Source organism: Myripristis murdjan, chromosome 23 (assembly GCF_902150065.1).
Source record: "Myripristis murdjan chromosome 23, fMyrMur1.1, whole genome shotgun sequence".
NCBI lineage: Eukaryota > Metazoa > Chordata > Actinopteri > Holocentriformes > Holocentridae > Myripristis > Myripristis murdjan.
The window spans coordinates 7,993,072-8,012,275 of record NC_044002.1 but is presented as its reverse complement, the minus strand read 5'-3'; the positions used below and the strand labels follow the sequence as shown (position 1 = coordinate 8,012,275).

General features: G+C 42.0%; 1 protein-coding gene across 1 annotated transcript; it reads right to left on the bottom strand.

The window, feature by feature from the left end:
• Positions 1-239: 239 nt before the first annotated feature.
• mtpn (myotrophin) lies at positions 240-12,736 on the bottom strand. The gene is made up of 4 exons (XM_030045937.1): positions 12,349-12,736; positions 8,169-8,282; positions 6,537-6,620; positions 240-1,558 (listed from the first exon to the last, which is right to left on the bottom strand). The coding sequence occupies exons 1-4, from the start codon at positions 12,418-12,420 to the stop codon at positions 1,472-1,474; spliced, it is 357 nt and encodes a 118-aa protein (XP_029901797.1). The 5' UTR covers positions 12,421-12,736; the 3' UTR covers positions 240-1,471.
• Between the last annotated feature and the right edge of the window lie 6,468 nt (positions 12,737-19,204).

The following is a 19,204-nucleotide window of genomic DNA, read 5'->3' as shown; positions in this document are numbered from 1 at the left end:
TTCAAATCTGAGCCCTTGACATATAAAGCTGCAAGACTGGTGAACCAAAGACAAAAGTAATTCTCCAAGTCATTAAGAAAGACTGCATGGTGTATTCACTGTATACTACAGATTTGGAAATTCTACTTTGGAAATAGGGAAAGGACACTGGGGGACATCTTTTTGTTGAACTCAATATTAAGTAAAATTTACTTGAAAAAAAAAAATAGATGATGGAAGAACACTGCCCCCTTTTTTTAACAGATATTTTTATTTCTGTTTTTACAGACTTTTTGTCACAACAAAGTCAGCAAGAGCATTTTCCCCATTACATTGTAGTAATTCATTTGAAAGCAACCAAGAGAGGACAGCAACCATTTTAGAGCGTAAAAGCAGAGGCAGTTTTGACATGCAGCGAAACAGGCAGGGCTGCTAACCAAATCCAAGGCAAGGGGAACACTATTCACCCCCACCATCCAGTTTCAACTCTAACCCCCATTACCCATCATTCAAAGCCCACCCAATTCATCTAATACAAAATACAGAGACAAGCTGCAACAAAAAGGGATTCTAGGTCTCAAACTTCTTCACTCCAGGGATGACAAAATGATCAAATTTCTAAAATCCCTCATACTATTATGTGCTGTTAACACACTTTTCTTCAAAAATGGTTTGAGTGATAATTTAAAATTGCAACATTCAACACGTTTTAGATAGCCAGCATGGTGATTGGTCAAAAGAATATAGATTTTTTTTTTTTTTAAACACTACCAATATAATATTGGCCATAAATGCCATTTGATATGTAATTGATTAAGGGCCAAATAGAAAAGGAAAAATCAGTGACTTGTGAACCTATCTCTTCCAACAATTTCAAGGATTGGATGGATAGTTTGGTCTACAAGAAAACACACACACAGCAAGGAAGAGGAGAGGCCACATATAATTAGATGTTAATAGAATGAAACTTTACAACTGTTTCTCTCCAATATATCTAATACAGTACAGTGCAAATGCTGTTCTTGAAACTAAGTGGCCATACAATACTTTCAATATTGAAGTTGTAAAAAATATTAACACGCTATTGAACTATTAACTGTTTGAATTCTTTACAGTTTTATGAGGACTGCAAATGAGAGAAGTGTATTAAGTGCTAAGCTTTGCTTTTGTATTTCAGAATGTGTTACAAGGTCCAGGTGTGAGCGTATTCCCTCAGTGATTGGTCCCTAAGGGAGACATGATCGACAAGTCCATCTGTTAAATGGCTACCGATAGAGGCAAAAAGAAAATCCCGCCCCCAAAATAAAAGAAAATAAAGGAAAGGGAAAAACTGAAACCAGACAAAATGACCCTCCCCAACAAGCAGACAAAAGCAGTGCTAAGACAGAGGTTGATCAGGGTAAAGGGGCGAGTCCGTCTTCTGTACAGGGACCACTGCATCCATCTGTCTGTCCGTCCATCCGCCTGTCCAGCCACCCCCCGCTGCGGTGTCTCACTTCAGGAGAGCCTTTATGGCATCGCACTCGGCAGCTTCAAAGGCACTGAGGCCGTCTGGTCCTTTTCGGTTCTTGTCAGCTCCCTGTGGAGGAAAGGGAACATGACTATTAAATATGCTGAGAAAGGGCCCAGGTCTTGCTCACAGCATGTCGTCATCTCCATAGAGGTCAAAGGTCAAGGTAAAGAAGAGAGCACCATGCCTCCCGTAACTGTCTGACCATGGCCACGGGTTCTTACTGAACTGTGTTTTGGTATGGATTAGCTACTCTTGATGCTCTCGAAACAATAATGGTGTAACGCCTCTCCCATCACCTCAGTTTACCTCTTACTCCACATCCACAAAACAAGTGCCTGTTAGATTGCCCTAAACCAGACAGAACTGATGGGTAAAGACTCACTGACAGAGAGCAGAAGAGTTTAAGGGAGCTCTTCTTGAGCTCTGAAGGATAACCACAAGTGAGACGGGAATGAAGGGAATTTTTCGGATTACTAATGAGAAAACAACAGATTAAAAAGGAGGCAGGGGATGAGACAGGCAACGTGTTGCATATATGTGTAGCGACAACAGATTTAATGGGCAGCGGAGGATGCAGTGGAGAGACGTCCCTTTGTTTGGCCTGCCAACTTTAGCCTCTTAGCAAAGGGCTTACAGAGCCACAGCAGAGAGTCTCTATTGTTGCATGGAGAAGCAGGCCATCAGAGGAGCGGTGTGACCCAGTTCGAGTGCCAGGGAGTGTGGGGATGGGTGTTTGTGTGCAAATACCATGCCACAGGAGCAACAGAGCGGATCTCGAGCTGGAGAGATTTAACAGGGCTGAGTGGGTAACCTGTCAGATCTACATCTCTAATTGGTAGGGGGAAGAAAGGGGAAGTGGGAGGGGGCATTGTCTATTCATACCATGCTTCACTTTTTTTGGGAGTCTGCATCTGTCAACACTCCACAGTTATCTCTTAACACTGTTTGGTGAAGTACAAGAACTTCCCCTCGACTGCAATCTGCTGCCTGAGTTGGGCCACATATTTCACCATGACACAAAAGCACTGTGCAAATCCACAAAAGCGTTCTGATTTGATCTGTAAATCAAAAACCAAATAAAAACCCCTTACAATAAAAAAAAAAATTAACTCTTGCAGCTGGTGACTCATCCAGGTATCTGTTAGCCATTCTCTGTGCTTGCCCACCCTTGTGAGTTGAGAAGGTGAAGAGGAGGATGGGAAGATAGAGGTACTTTTTCCCTTCTTTCTCCAGCTCTGGGGAAGTCATTAGTAGCTGGATCTTGACCATACCTACCAAACTGTACAGGCCTGATTTGTACGGCAGGAAACAGTATCACACCTTGACCCTAGTCCTTGCCCCATCAACACTACATTCGCCTGGGAATAAATGAGGCATCTACTTGACGAACAATAGTATACCTAAGGTATACTTCTATATTTGAGGAAAAAAAACAATCATTCTATAATGAGCCTTTTCTAACTGTTACCATATAGCTAAATCAGCTCAAACAACATACTACAAGGTTTGCCATGGATTCCCGCCCCCTATAGGAATTTACTGTAGGGCCACCATAATAGCTGTAGTCCATAGCCCTTCCTTTTCCTGCTTTTCAGGATACAGCATGCTATCTCCAGTGGCCACCCAGCACTGTGGCATTCTCCCGACACCACTTATAGTAATGAGCTTGCCCAACTTGAATAATGATCCCTCGTGTACACCTCACTGTCCAAACATTATCCAGTCAAAGAGAGGCTAGTGGCTAAGTGAGACGGAGCCTAATGAATAGGAATGGACTCCCAGGGTGCTCCTAGCCAAACGGAGATGCATCATCATCCTGGATTATGGAGCCATACAAAACACTGCTGGGTCAGAGCAACGTAAAGCCACTAGCTTGCCAAAGTGTCCATTAAGTGTTCATTATGCCACTATTTAGTGGAATGGAATGGTCTCCCATGTGGAGGTCCTAATATATTTGAGCCAAGATGCCACTCGAGGCAGAATATAAATTTGATGCTTACAGCAGTCTATTGACCTGCTGGCACCAGTCAAACACTACAGGCCTGTGAGAAGATATTCTTACATCACAGCAAATGAGAAAGGGATCAATATCTGCATTGGAGCAGCCTGTGTAAGCTACGCTTGAAAAAGGAAATCAGGGAAGGGTTAGGAGCTGGACCAAAACGTGGTTGAGACAGAAAAATATACAACCCAAACAAACAACGTGCTGGAAGCTGGTTAGGATTCATGGGGTGGAGCCAGCTAGTGCAATGGAGGCCAGAGGAAGAGAAAAGTCTGAGAATAATCAGGGCTTCTGGGAAAGCTGTGGGACTGAAAATATGTCTGGGTCAATCTGTTCCAAACACAGCTTTCAGTTATTAACACCTTATTACACCATACAGTTACAACAGCGCTCAATCTAGGCTAAGTTTGGAGGGCAGGAAACGGTCATCTATGCAATCTTACCACTCATTTCCTGTATCCTTGCCCACCCACCATTTATCTACATTATAAATTCTCAAAAGCCAGTCTTCATACTAAGCACACACACACACACACACACACACACACACACACACACACACACACACACGCTAGTTTGTGCTGGCACAGTTTAAAAGAGGAGACATAATAACAGAAAGAATACAGTCCCTCTTCCTTTTCAATAGCAAGATCCAGTTAGTTATCATAGATACAGTATGTGTGTAGTTCTAGTGTGTGTGTGTGTGTGTGTGCGCATGTGTGTGAGGTTAGGGAGGGCTGAGGTTAGGGAGGGCCCTTTCATTGTTGATTCATAATTAACTGGCCTGTCTCTGGGGGCTGCAGTCAGCACTCTTGAGCCAGAGCTGATGGCTGGGTCGCCCACAGGGTTAAAAAGGCCTTTCATAATTCAGTGCCAACAACAGTGCAGTTTGCAGCCAGGGGGGCAGGGGTCAGCTCCCATGATGCTCCAGAGAACCGAGCCATTTTTCTGCCCACACAAAAATGTCTGGGATTAAATGAAATTAATTTCTTTTTTATCACAATAGCCCAACAGTTGCAATTCAGTATTCTCAGTGGGCTCCCTTTATCCATTACAATATGGTGCCATCAGTAATGCAGGTGCTGCCAGTCAAAGTGCATGTGCAACAGCATAGTCAATGCTGTGGCCCTGGGACAGCCTATTCATCTTGTGTTAAGACACACGGCGAGTTTTCAGAGCTTCCGGGCGTAGAGGTATTGAGATCGGGGCCCAGTAGTGGCTGGTGACCTTTTGGCTGTGTTCGGGTGTTAATCCCCATCGCTGCTCAGTGGAGATGAGTACCAAGCCAAGAGGGGGGCAGCAATGTGGGCTTGCTCATATCTTTGCCCTCCACTGTAATCCCTGTTCAGATGAGCCATGGCTGACACGCAGGCCTGTGTGTCTTGTCTTCTATGATACTACTGACAAAGGCTTTTTAATATCCACCCAAGGGGCTTTCCATTCTGAGGCAGGGGCGGCCTGCAAATCAGCATATTTCGGCTATATGTAGATTAGACGGAGCAGGGAATGGTGCTGGTGTACATGTCTGACTGGTAGCAGAGGGAAATAAAGGGGAAAAAACGTGGAGATTGAAGGCTCCCTTTTTTTTAAAACTTATGTGTTATTTCCGTTGAGCCAAGACGATGCCTCCGTGAAACAACTCTATGAAGGTGCTTTCATTTACTCTGCCTCATTTAGCCTGGCTTTGAAAAGACAGCTGCTCACTCACTGGGAATATTACCACTTGGAGCCCCTGAACCTCATCTCTCCCTCTCACTTGCTGTCACACATGCATCCATACGCCGGTTCGTAAAAGACTTTGCTCATAAAGCTTGCAAAGCCATCCGAATCATATCACACAGTACTCTCCATTCTGGGCCAGTCCCTCACGGCAAAGATCACCATGTCCCATTAAGTCTTGTTGCTTCATGACTTCACATGAAAGAGTACATCCAACCATCATTCATTTGTCACAGATGTGGAGCCTACTTTTAGAAAGCTATGGTGTGCCCATTGCTTAAATGAGGACCACATTGGCATCTATGCACTGTTTACAAGAACGGCTCACAGCTACCTGATGTGAGTAAAACTTAGCCTTCCACTTAAACTCTGTATCAAATGACTCTGGCCAAGGTACAGGTATGAAAAGAATAAGCTTACTAAATCAGGACAGTGCCAACTATACACACCTGGTTTATTCTAATGACATGTCTGGGTGTTGAGTGACAGATGAGAATCAGTAAAAAGACATGACTGAAGGAGGTAGTAAAAGATCAGTCCCTACTGTGTCTGTTTGACAGCTATCTACCAAGGAGGCATCCATTTCACTGCTGTGTGGCTCATTTACTGGAAAAGGCACTGGTAAAACAGGTACTCCACAGGCCAGAAGAACTCCATAAGCAGAAGATGTGTCATTTATACATACATGACTGGCAAACACCTATTTCTGAGTCAAAACATTCAGATAAGATATCGGCATGGCTTCTGCATGTACAAATGAGGCTCTCCATTTGACTTGTAATAGAACTGCACAAATCTGCCTTCCACTGCTGGGTGATGCTAGCTGAGTGAGACATTTATTGTTTTATGTTTGCTATTCTGTTGTTTTGCTACAGCTAATGCCAGCTGTGACCCAGTATTGTCTCGCTCCTCACAGCTGTGACTGTGTGTATGCGTGTGTGCATCTGATCGAGGTAGCATTTTAGAGGCTTCCAGAGCTAAAGCAATAGGGGGTTGAGGGAGGCTGGGGTATGGAAGGACAGGACATATTTATAGATGGAGCTAGGGGTTGAGAGCCCATGAATGAAACAGCTTAAAACACAAAACAAAACAAGTGAACAGCAACAGTGGTGTGTGATGCTGTACGAACATTCCAGTGCAGCCTCCACAGGACTCTGGTAAAGAGCCTTTTGTCAGATGAAGTTACCTCATCAGCAGTCATGGCTCACATGGAGCCTCTGACACATCAATAGGCACTGATGTGTGAAGGACGCCAGGACTCTTCTCTGTGTGCATGCGTGTGTATATGCATGCAAGACAGCATGCTCAAAAGAGAGTACCAACCTTTTCTAGCAGGATCTTGACACAAGAGAGGTGACCCTCGTAAATGGCAGAGAGCAGCGGTGTGATCCCATGTTTGTCGTGAGCCTAGGGGAATGCGGGGTAGAGGGGAGAAAGACGTTAAGGAGGAGGCGAGAGAAAAAAGAGGAGAAAGATAAACAGGTGCAAAGACAGGCTTCATATATCAGTGGATCATGGGCAGCCCGCATCCTACACAAGGGCACATCACTCTCATTATCAAAAGAAATAAGGAGAGAGAGCTTTTACTTTTCTCTCTGCCTTATCTTGTCCATGAATTATGGGCAGAAAGCCCACTCCAGCTCAGAACTGTATTTATCTCCCACGTTTCAGCAGTTGGGACTCTTATCAAGACAAATGGAAGGCTGTGCATTCTCAACAACAATTTGGGGCTCCCTGTGGGGGGTGGGGGGGCATTGTGTGCGCACAGCTTGCACTCTGTCGGTAAAGCCCAGACTCATGGATGCTTGTATGGTGAGTGAAGAGCCATTGTGAACATTCACATAATGTGAAGGATGTGCATCAAGACTGCAGGCGCCTTGAAAGTTATTTCCCTTTTACAATGACGTAAAACCCACTACCATCAGGGACTTGAGCTCAATGAATACCAATTAATACCGTGTTTAAGTCCCGTGGTTTGCACCCTGCAATAGTCCTGAGTAATTATACACTTTGGTTCCAATCAACATTGTAAACAGGTTACCTGACGATTTACAACCTGTCCTAATACAGGACATGCTTTACATTCTAGATAGGTAAAGCCTAATCTTGGTATAACTTCAATCTATGTAACGTGATCAAAATCACCCTCTTTTGGATTGGACTTATTGTTATAATGTTGTTGCAGTGAGAGACCACCGGGGTGCAAAGTTGGAAAATAAGCTGCATTTCTGTTCGGTTGGAAAATTGTGATACCTGGAGGGTAAAACTTTTTTTTTTAAGTGAGTAGTTCTGGGTACCAAACAGTATTACTGAGCTCTCTGTAAGTTTGTTACAGTACACTTTTGTCTCTGAATAACAACCAAGTATTGAAGTTGAAAATGGTTCCTTTTTTGGCTATCAATAGTTCATTTTCATATTCATTAACATGCTCTGTTCATGGACCACAGTCTGCAGGTGAGGTCAAGATTCGTGCTTGTTTGCACATTTGGCACAGCAAATCCAGAAGTTACTGCACAGGCCTAGGAGACCTTTAGAAAATGCAGCAACAAAAGCACTCCACCCAAAACTGTGAATGTCAATACTGTTGAATGGGTAAGTGCCCTTTAGTGGGTGCGGATCAATCCACAACCAGGACAGCAGGAGATACTATTGAGGCTCAGGGGGCCAATCAGGCTGAATGTGAGGTCTGGCAGGCTTGGACATTACTGAGTATGAGGGCAGACAATGGTTGAGACAGAATATGATAGCTGATCAGGACAAACATTGTCTAAACAACCCTGTTAGCCTCCAGTTGAATCAATCTGTCTCACCATAGGCTTTAATTATGAAGGAAGGAGGACTGTTATTTGTGTTACTGCAGCCCTGATCAGTAGACAAATTAATTCAAAACAGTGTGTAAGAGCTAGGCTGAGATATCCCTCATTCCACTCGCTCACTGGCCACTGTGGCTCTTACATTGACATCTGCTCCCTTAGATATTAGGAAGTCCAGCATCTCCGCCTGGCCACAGTCTGCAGCATAGTGCAGAGGCTTCCTCCCACCCTCCAGGGTCCTGTTCACATCCCCGTCCTGGAAGGGAGAAAAACACAGACAAAAAGTGTTAAATTAAAGAGGTATCTTCATAAGACAACAACTAACAAGCCTCAATGGATCTGAGGACCCTCATTTATTTGACACAAAAATACTTACTGTTGATATAAGCTCCCAAACACAATTATTCACACACACACACACACACACACACACACACACACACACACACACACACCGTGCTGTGTGGTGTTCTTACACCTCTGTCAACGTTACAGTTATGAGGAAAGACAGACGATCCCCCCCCAACACCCAGTCCCGTTCCATTCTACCTGTACACACAGGGACCAGCTAGCAAGCCCTAGAAAGACATCAGTCACAGTCATGGTTGCCAATGCTCACTCTTCTCAGAACTGTGTACTATTAACTATCTGGCAGTGCAGGGATGGAAGAAGGTGAGGCAAACAGCATTCACAAGCTCAGAGGTAGGCCTCCATTTGAGAACACAGCAGTGCAACATGCTCTGAGCTCCTCGAAGATAAAGGGTATATCTTGTTACACAAGACCCCTCTATGAAACACCTGATCTGGGGTTGACAGAGCTACCCTAGCTATCCGGTTCCTCTGTTGACACCAAAAGAAAGTCTAATAGAGCCAACCAGCCAATCAAGAGAGGTAATGAGCAAAGGCCCTGGTTCAAAGCTGTGGTGGCCTGATAACCAGTGTGTCTTGGGAAAGGTTACAGACACGCTGTGGCCACAGTTAGTGCTGCTATACAAGATGCTGACAGGCTTATGGAGAGCTCCATCCCCACAGACAGACAGATGCAATAGACTCCTTCAACACTGCATCCAGTTTATCTCTGAAGCTTGGTTAAACACACCTGCTGTCTCTTGTGCTTACATGGCTCTATGCCAGACACCAAGTTCTGCTGTGTCAAGTACCTGATCAACCTCTCACCCCTTTGCCGCATAGCTGGCCAAACGGATTTTAGATGACCAGTTGCACAACAAGCATGAGCAGGAACCTGTTCAGTTCTGTAATGGTGGGCACTAATTTTGCAACATCATAATCCACTCTGCACTGCTGCCTGTCTTTGACTGCCACTCACTCGCCTTTATCACCAACTCCTCTTAAGGTCAAGTACAACAAAAAGGAAACAGGATTACAATTCTTCATTTACCACTGAATTCATTACCAATGATGGATATCAAACCTCAGCCTCTTAAGTTTTTAAGTTACCTCCAGTGGCCCCGGCGCCACTGGAGCGCCACTGGCATTTTATGGCTAGGTTAACAGCAGTTCATTTAGCCTAATATTACTCAGATGTGTCAGGAATTATCTGAGGGTCGTATGAGTCCAACACACAATAAAAATACAGCCAATGGGTCAAAGAGCTGGACCTCATTATGACACTCAAAGCCAACAGCAGCAATTATAAATTAATAGTCACAATCATTGCCTACCGGTAGATAAGATATTTTTATGGGATTTGTGTGTGGATCAACTCTTGTTTAACACAAGGGTAAAATACACTATACACACACACAATTAACTAGACCTTGTCTGAACATTTTTTTCTCTCGTCAACGTGTTACTCTGAAACATCCTTATGACTCAGACACTAAAACCACATGAATTTTTCAAAAAGTTAAAACCTGGCCACTGATGCAGGTTCAAAACCACAAATGGGGTTTTCAGTATCAAAGCAATGTGGTGTGAAAATATAAATAGAAAAGAGAGCAAACTGTCTATCAACGGAAGCTAACATTTAATCTTATTTGCTCTGGCTAATGACGACTGCCAGAAGAATTTGAAATTAAACTGAGCCCAGAGACTCACTGTGTCCTTTAGAAAAGATGTGACATTACATGAAAAATGTAACAATGAATTAGGAGCCAAATTGGTCAGTCAAATGGCTCAGCCTCACCTCATACTCAGTAAGCTCTGCTTGCTCTGTGGTAGGATTGTGTTGGATAATCCAAGTGTAACTAGCCTATTTGTAACAAAAATCCCTTTTTTTGCCAGTAAATCTGCAACTTCACTGAGGCAGGGAAGCAGTTTTTTGTATTAACAAATTTGCCAAACACTAACATGAGGCTTACTCACCTCATTTTCAGTACTGCCATTACTACTGTTTGCAACAAAGTGTGTTTGCAACTGTGGCGGTTTATGTATGTTTGACAAAAATATTTTCTCTGGCAAATGTTTTAGTTACAACAAGACTGTGCTAAAAAAAAAAACAAAAAACAAAAAAAAAAACAGATTTTTTTTGTGGACCAGGTTTAGAATTAAGTTTTCCCTGTGCTAACAGTGTGCTCATTCACCTTGTATTCAGCAATAACTGCTCCATGCAATACCCTCATAATAATTTGTGTTTCTAATTGCAGTTGCTGATCTACATGAGGCAAACAGCAAATATTTTGGTTGCAGTTTGACTGAGATAGCAGAGCAATGCCCTACAGATGCCAATCTTCAGCAGCTAACAAAACATTTGTCTAACAGCCTGTTATGACACTGAAAGACAGCAAACCTAACACATCCAAGCTGCATATTGAAGAGTGGATCAACAATTATTCTATGGTAGAGAATAATGTATTATCTATGCTAATCAATCCAGGACTGTAGTAACTTCAACTACAGCAACAGTTTATGCTGGACACCAAGCAAAGCACTGTGGCATAGGACAGCACCTGGATTTGCATGTGTATTTATTCACCTATGCTGGTATATCATACTTCCATGCAATAAACAAATGCAGTAATCTCAGTTATGTAAAATTCCACCACACTGAACCACAAGACACTGATTAAGCATATAAAAAGCAACAAACAGAATAAACCCCTCTTCACTGACTACTTCATTTGTCTACAACATCATGCTTTGTTATCAAAATGATTTGAGAACGATATGTTGAGGTTAATATTCTAGATTTAGATATTCTGTACACACCTATTAGTGATATTCAGATTTTTTTTTTTTTTTTTTATCAGTGACTTCTTATACCTAGGGTTCTTATAAACAGGCTTATTTTGGAATAGACCTATGGCACATTCTAAAGCAATACTCAGTGGCTCTTGTTTAACAAACAGACACAGACAATATCATTTCAGCACTGAGATTTAGTTACTTACTATGAGGCCTTTTGTCATTGCCAACATGGCCTCCTCCAGCACAATACCTCCTGCCTTTTTTCCCTCCCTTCTGGTGGCACACAGGCCGACTAAAGCACATTTCCACAGAATTCTGACTAGAGAAAAACGGTGCGGCCTACATGGCAGCTCTAACTTTCGATAATGTGTTTAGTGTCAGTATCTTCCACATAGATGATATTGTGTCGGCTGGGAAGGTGGCCTTGTGTGCGGCTACAGAGCGGAGACCCCCGCCCACTAACGCTGCCTGAGTGGGAAGCTCAGCCGGGCCTGTGTTAGCTCGTTAGCAATTCGCTAAACGAAACCACAAACAACATGACTAGCAACCCATTTCCATCATGATTTTTCCTCACATGTAACACCCTCAATAAAGTGATATTACAATGCACAAAGCGGTGTATCCACAATGTATTCCTGACAGGGAGCAGCTGATGCTTTCGCTAGTTAGCTACCCAACAGGTTGCAATCTGCGCAAAGCGGCACCGTTGGCTAGGTAGACTCAACACACACATACACACACAGCCTGAGCCCAACACCCTGAGTTAACTGTAATATTAAATCAACTCACATTAATCTACGACTGGAGCTAGGTTAGCTAACCTAGGCAGCTACAGTAAGATACCCTGTCTGTGGCCAGCAAGGTTAGCTAATGTGTATGCTGCTAACTACGCTAGCTAGCTAACTTAGCTAACGAACTGATATGTGTATAGCATAGTCCCAGCCAGGTGATAATCATTTGAAAATGATACTGAACTACCTACAAACTCTTACCTGCACACAGTGTAGGTAACAGTTGCGGTAATTGAGCGGAATACGTAGCCTTACGCCCGCCAGTAAAAAACTAAAATAGCGGAACAGTCACTTGTCAAATAATTGGAGTGGCTGAATTGTCGTACTTTAGCTACTTGATTAATAGTTAACGTTACTAATGTAGGAAAACCAGACCGGGCTTACCTTTGCTAGCAGGCTCTTAACCTCATCCATGTCACCATTTTTCAAAGCCCACATCAATTCTTTATCGCCCATTTCTTGTGATTTGCAAGGCAGTTCGCCGCGGTGTGCTTTCTTCCCTGTTGTTTCAGGTAGCTGTCAACTTAATGCAACAACTTAGCAGCCTGGATCCGACTCTCTTCCTGTTGTCGCGACCGGGACGCTCGAATACAACACCGTTTTTATATCTCCAAGAGCAGTTTTAGTCGGGATTATTTACTGAGACTAGCGGAGTGCAGGGAGACGACGCGTAAAAAAGGGTTCAAGAGTTTCCAAAGGCAAAATAGTAGAGAGGGATCCGCCTTTCTGCAACCGAGAAGTGTTTCCGATGTCGTCCACCCGGAAGTTAATATTCATGGGACTTTAGCTTCAGAGCAGCTGCACCCACTCATTTGAAGCTGCCACACTTTGACAAATTCAAGTTTTTCGTAGCGTTCAGTCGCTGCAAATAAGGCCAGGGGACCAAATACTTCACCTCGCTCTGTGAATGATGCATTTGAGTTGGTTTCGCAGCAATCTAAGCATGGCAATGCAAAGGGAAAGGGAAGTACACCACAAAAATATAAATAAATAAATTGACATTGAGTGCTTTTCTACTACCATGGCTTTATGTGTGTGCTATCCAGTAGCTTGACAAGCAAAGGAAAAAAAAAAATCAAAGCAAAACAACAAAACAGAAGCTGAAAAAATAAATAAATGGTACCAGTACATGTCTCAGGTGGCCTAAGTCACTCAATTATCACTCATTCACAAAACTGTCAATTGTTCAATCATCCAAAATAGATTTATGAATGCTACACATGCTGCAAAGTATTTGAAATATGTGGTGGATATTTTAGGAATAAATACACAGACCTTAACATCCATTCTTTTCTTTACAGATTTGCTTATTTGAGTCATTATTTGCTCTCCTTTCAGTGGATTTTTCTTTACTGTTTGCTGAGTTAGTCCCATCTCCATTGTGGATGGTGTTTCATTAGAAGTTCTCCTTTTCTATGTCAAGGTGCCGTGCGTACTCATGGCCAGAGCTGTTCTTTTATTTACTCACATTCTCAAGTATAAGTACAAACTGCTAAGTACCACACTTTCAATGGAAATGACTTTAAGCACATATTTGTGCATATGCATGGTTGATAAAATGTGCACCAGGGAACCTTTCCAGAAATCCCAGAAGAGACACTTCCCTCGGGGTGAAACACAATGACAATACATGAATGGACAAAGTTATGTTTCCATCTTGGACTTAAATATAAAGACACCGTGTCTTCGCTTGTCATTCGTTACCATTACATTATTTCTGACCACCATCTCAAACAAATTTAAATTATGATTAAAGGTTTTGCTGTAAGAAGTAGCCTAACTACTTTTATCAACAAACAGCTACAAACATCAGGGCAACCAGTGAATGTTGAAATGCAAGGCCATCTGGTATCTTCTGTGTCCTTAGTTTAAGCCCAACTTTATGATCCTCACCGGTGGTACAAGAATGTGCTGTATTTTCCCACAACATATGCACTCATGCTCCACTGACACACCGTTTCCTGATGGCAGGTGCCACTTGAAAGTGGGAGGCCCCTGTAAGCATGTCATACCAGGTAGGTACTGCTGTAAATGTATATTTTCTGTCTGTGTAATATGTAGCACAATATAGTGCTGGAAATAAAGGAATCTATAACCTCTCTTGTTCATTCTGTTGTTGGGATATGTGCTTTGCTTTTGAAATGACAGTAGTTTCATATATCCTTGACAGTGTTCCCAAAGCTAATATTAGAGCTAGCCTGCCCCGAGCTAACATGACTATTGTCTTACCACTGCGGCCAGTCTGACTAATCCAACAGAAATTTAGATCTAACCAACCAAATTCTTGCATTATTTGTAGCATGTTTAATTTATTAGACATGATCACGCATTACATCATAAAACTCATTGTTGCAGAACATTAACCAGGCGTGTGACCCAACACAGCATCCAAGGAGGGTACAGATGCAAAGGTTCTACATAAGCGCAACGGCTGTAACAGGCTTCAACTACCTGGTGTGGACACAAGCAAATTCAAGGTTCAGAAAGAGAGGGAGACGTGCATCCAGTTACATTTTTTTTTTTTTTTTTAATAAAAATACAGATAGACCGGGAGGACGGACCTGAGGAAGAAAACAGGGACATCCATAAGTCAAGGATCTTTATTTTACAATAACTAAAAAGCAGCTAAAATGCCAGCTGATTTCAATAAGCAGAGCATACACACATTAAAATATGCACTACTGGCTAGAAAAGAAAACCTACTGCAGGGAGATTTTATTGCAGACCCCAGGAGAGACCACCACATGTGCACTCTAACAACTACACTGCAACTTGCACGGCATTGAATGAAAGGCAAATCCACAAAATTAAAGTGGCTGCCACCCTTCAGGCCTACCACGCTGTATGCAAGGAGAGAGGTGTCCCACGAGTACTCCCCGCAGGTCTTCCCTCTGCCTAGGAAAAAGAGGCAGAACTACACAAAATAAAAGAACTGGAAATCAGTTGTTTCAGGTTCACAACATGGTTTAAAAAAAAAGCACATTCAACAATACACCTGCAAGTAATATCAATGTCTGACTTCATAATCACAGTAGAAAACAGAGCGCAACTTGTACACAATCAAGGTTTCACCAAAAAAAAAAAAAAAAAATGGCAAAGCAGCAGCAGCCTGGCACTAAGTCTGGAAGAGGAAAACATTGCAAAATTATGTCAGTGAACTGGCCAAAGTACCTCAGAGGGAATAACCCTCTTACATTACCATGTAGTTTTAACTTGCTCATTTGGGGACCCTGCACCAATAAAGATGATTGGCTGTACTGTAACTCCAGCAGGGGAAAGGCAGGCTGTGCTGTTTCCTAAAGGGATTAGATTAAATATCACGAATATAATGATTCAGTGAAACAGCAAAGATTTATCATCTGCAGCCTGCCTCTTCAGCATGGGGCTACAAAGCAAACATCCATCGGGATCAACTTCAGCTCAACTGCACCACAACTCTACATACAATAGCACTAGTTAAATTTCATGACTCAAGATGCCGACTAAAACCATGCACTCTCCAAATCTCCCTTACCTGCACAAACAAAGCAGGCCTCAGACAAAAAGAGGCCCTATTTTCCCTCACCTGTTCTTATAAAAGGCAGGGTGTTCTCTAGCCATAACTACAAGGGACAGTGCTCCCTGCTTCGATGCTTGCCCTCATATTTGTATGTTTTATTATTCACTATAAATACCAGTTATTATCATTGTGGCATATGCCCTTTTCTACCGGCATACCATATCACGCCAATATTAGAATTTACAGTAAAACTAAATCCAGTGTAATCATTGCATACACACATTGTCATTTCAGTTATGATTAAACTGAAACATAGAATACAGATTCTCCACGTACAGGTCACCTTCTCAGGATTATGATCATAGCCCTATTCATTATTTTATCATATTACATTGTGTTGCCGCCTCTGTCACCAAACCCTAGGGTCTGCACATATACAGCCTACAGACTATACACATGGTATCAGCCAACATATTTCCTCACTTGTTAATATCATCGCAGGATAAGTCAGATGAGTTTTCCCATGTGTGGGATTCATATGTAATCAGACCACTGAAGAACTGAGGAATACACAGTCAAGCACATGTCATGAAGGTTGCACGAAGAAACAAAATTTAATAATAAACTCTAGAAAACAGGGAACTTTAAGAAATAGTAGAAACATAAGGCACACATGGAGCAACACACAGCAGCAAAGACAATCACCAGAAAAAGACTTGAGCTGAAACATGACTTAAATACACTAGGAGGTAAATGGGGAAACACACACACACACCTGGGGAAAGGGCTGGAACACAAGACAGGAGGACACAGAGGATAGGCTGAGGGAAACACCGGGGAGGAAACAGAACAATCTGATACACAAACTCAGGACAGGTGTAGGAAGCTGGGAGGGGCAAACAAGATTGAGTAACAAGACAGAGGTGAAAACACTAATGGGTGACACAGGAGGGCAGAAGAAAATACACCGAGACGCAAGGAAAAACACCGGGAGAAACAAACCAAACACAAAATCCAAATACAAGAGTCTAATCACAGGGCCATGACAGAAAACGTGTCTCCAGCGGAAAAAGCTGATCCACAGCTGTGTTGTGCTGACTGCACACTTCCACCAACAGGGCCATGTGATGCAGATATCGATGACATTTTGAAACATTTGGCGTCACAGTTAAATCTTCCAGCTGATGCTTATCAAGTGCTAGATTTGTACTGTATCTGCATTTGATAGATGACAGCAGAACGTCTCATTAATTTGTGATGGAAGATGTTTACACAATGATACTTCTGCTCCCAGAATTTTCTTCAGAACTGATGTGTCCAAGAAAAGAATCGATCCATAGCGGATTTCCAGTGCTGATGATTAAAGTGCACTTGTAACAGTGCGATGTAAGATCCGACATACGTTTTCTGTGGAGCAAATGTTGAACTTCCCATATGATGCTTATTCAGTGCCAGATTTGTACCTGCATCTGTGGAATGGCATCAGATCTTTCAGTGATCAGTCATTTGTGACTCAAGCAGATGCTTAAAGTTTGGATTGGTCCTCTTTGAATGAGACAATTTAAAATTTCTTATTGAAAGCACACCTTCCTTACAGATGTATGATGTTCAAATTAAGAATACTGTGTTTGCTTTGACTTTTGAATGAATGGGATAAGTCATGAATAGAGAGCATAAGAGAAAGCATCACCACCAAACCAAAACAATAAAAGAGGATGTGAATTCAGAATCCAACACACGTTTTACTGAGCAATACTCTGCTTTTAACAACAGTTGTCAAAACTTTGCTTTTATAACAGCAAAGCTAAAATAGAACTTGAAACAGTACTGGTTTGTACCTTAAACATAGCCATTATTTCATTAGCAATAATTACATTTTGTGGTTGTTTAAAATCACGCAATACTTCAATGCACATAAAAATGGGCACATAAAAGGGTGAAAAGAAAATGGTACATACTTGATAAAATGAAAGCCTCTTCCCAAGCATGAAAGCAGAGGCCTGTCTTACCACACAAACAAGTTATCATAAGAGCTATAAGTGTTCATCATTAAAAAAAGTCCACTGTAAACAACTCTATATTAACATGTACATTATTAATTAACATTGCATTTTATAGTTTATATTGAGCACTAATAGTTTTTCCTATGTTTTTTTTTTCTCTATAGTTCTTTTCTTGAAGTGCAAACCAGAAAAAAATGAGGCAATTTCCTCCATTAAAGTGTAAACAGCATGTATGTGTAATCAGCTGCTGCTTCTTAGCTGTAATCAGCTAAGAATAACTGGAGAAATAACTTAAAACTCTGACAAACACCACAAGATGAACAATGCAGTTATGAAATTAGTTTGTGTTTACCAGGCAATACCCACTGCAGAGCAACCACCAGAGAGGACAGTCTGGGTAAGAGTTACAGGAACATGGTAACTCACAAACCGCTCTACATTTGCTTCAACCACAAAACCTATTAAAGGTTACTTCAGTTTTGTCATGGCAAATCACAGTGGATCCTTTACAGAAGCATAAAAAGATCTCACATACTGTTGCAGGCGGTTAAGGGCCACTTGCTCAGTATTGTACATGCTGGAGGTGAAACAGTCAATTATGAACTTGGGTTCCTGAAGAGGAGCTTCGTGACTCACTGTTGTATCAGAGAACACGCCTTTAAAAGGTTAATTCCTCTGTGGCAGTGTTCACCTTTGCAGGATTTTCCTGTGTTGAATCTGAAGATCTCTCTGGGTCATCCACTTGATAAAATCTTGTGATCCTCTTTCTTAAAGAGCTCCTCTGCATTTTTTGGTTCTGCTGGGAAATTAGTGACATTTCGTCAAACTTGTACAGATTTGAGTTTCTCTCGTCTGACTGCTGTAAATAGGCCTAAACACATTTCTCATAATTAAACATGCACAGACATACATACACAGGGGAGGCAAATATTCAGAGTGCTGAATTTAAATTACAAAAATGTCTGTATTTTGATTTCTTTCACACAGATACTCTCTGGAATTTGACAGGTGTATTGATTCAATATGTTTTTCACCCTATAAATGAAATGTTGCTGTAGATCGAGTTGTCAATCTGTGCCGTTAATCATTTATTTGCCATCAAAACAAAACTGGTGTTGGTTTCTGTTGCAAAAAACTACTGCTTGCTACTACTACTACTAATATTAATGATGATAAGGAGAAAGTATAACATTTTGAATCTCAGTTTGGCTCTGTCAGCACTGCCAAGAAGCCAAACCAACAACCGTTCGCCAACAGTGCACAGTAACCAGCAGCTGCCAGCGATCATTGGTTGCTCATGCTTTGCATCAAATGCTGCAACATAAGGCCATTAGCTGCTCTGCCTTTATCCCTGATGGAGTGCAAAAACTAAACTGATAGGCTACGGGCCACAAGTGATTTCCAGTTTGATAGAGATCAAACAAGAGACTTAACAGCAACAATAAATGGGTTTATAGAGTCCATGGACCTGAAAGCTGCTGCAGTGCAGACAGAGCACTTGGAGGATCAGGTGTATGTGTGAGCCCACCATAAATCTAATAAGGCCTTAAGGGCCCTTTAGCACACCAGGCACTGGTCCAACTGACTTATTGCACTGATATGGGAATGTTTACTCATAAGAAAATGTCATACTTGACCTATTAATCTTTAAAGTAAGTCTTTCCGAGCAACTAATGCATTTTATTCACAAATGAATAATACTTTTCCTCATATTAATAATAATCAGCAATAATGAGAA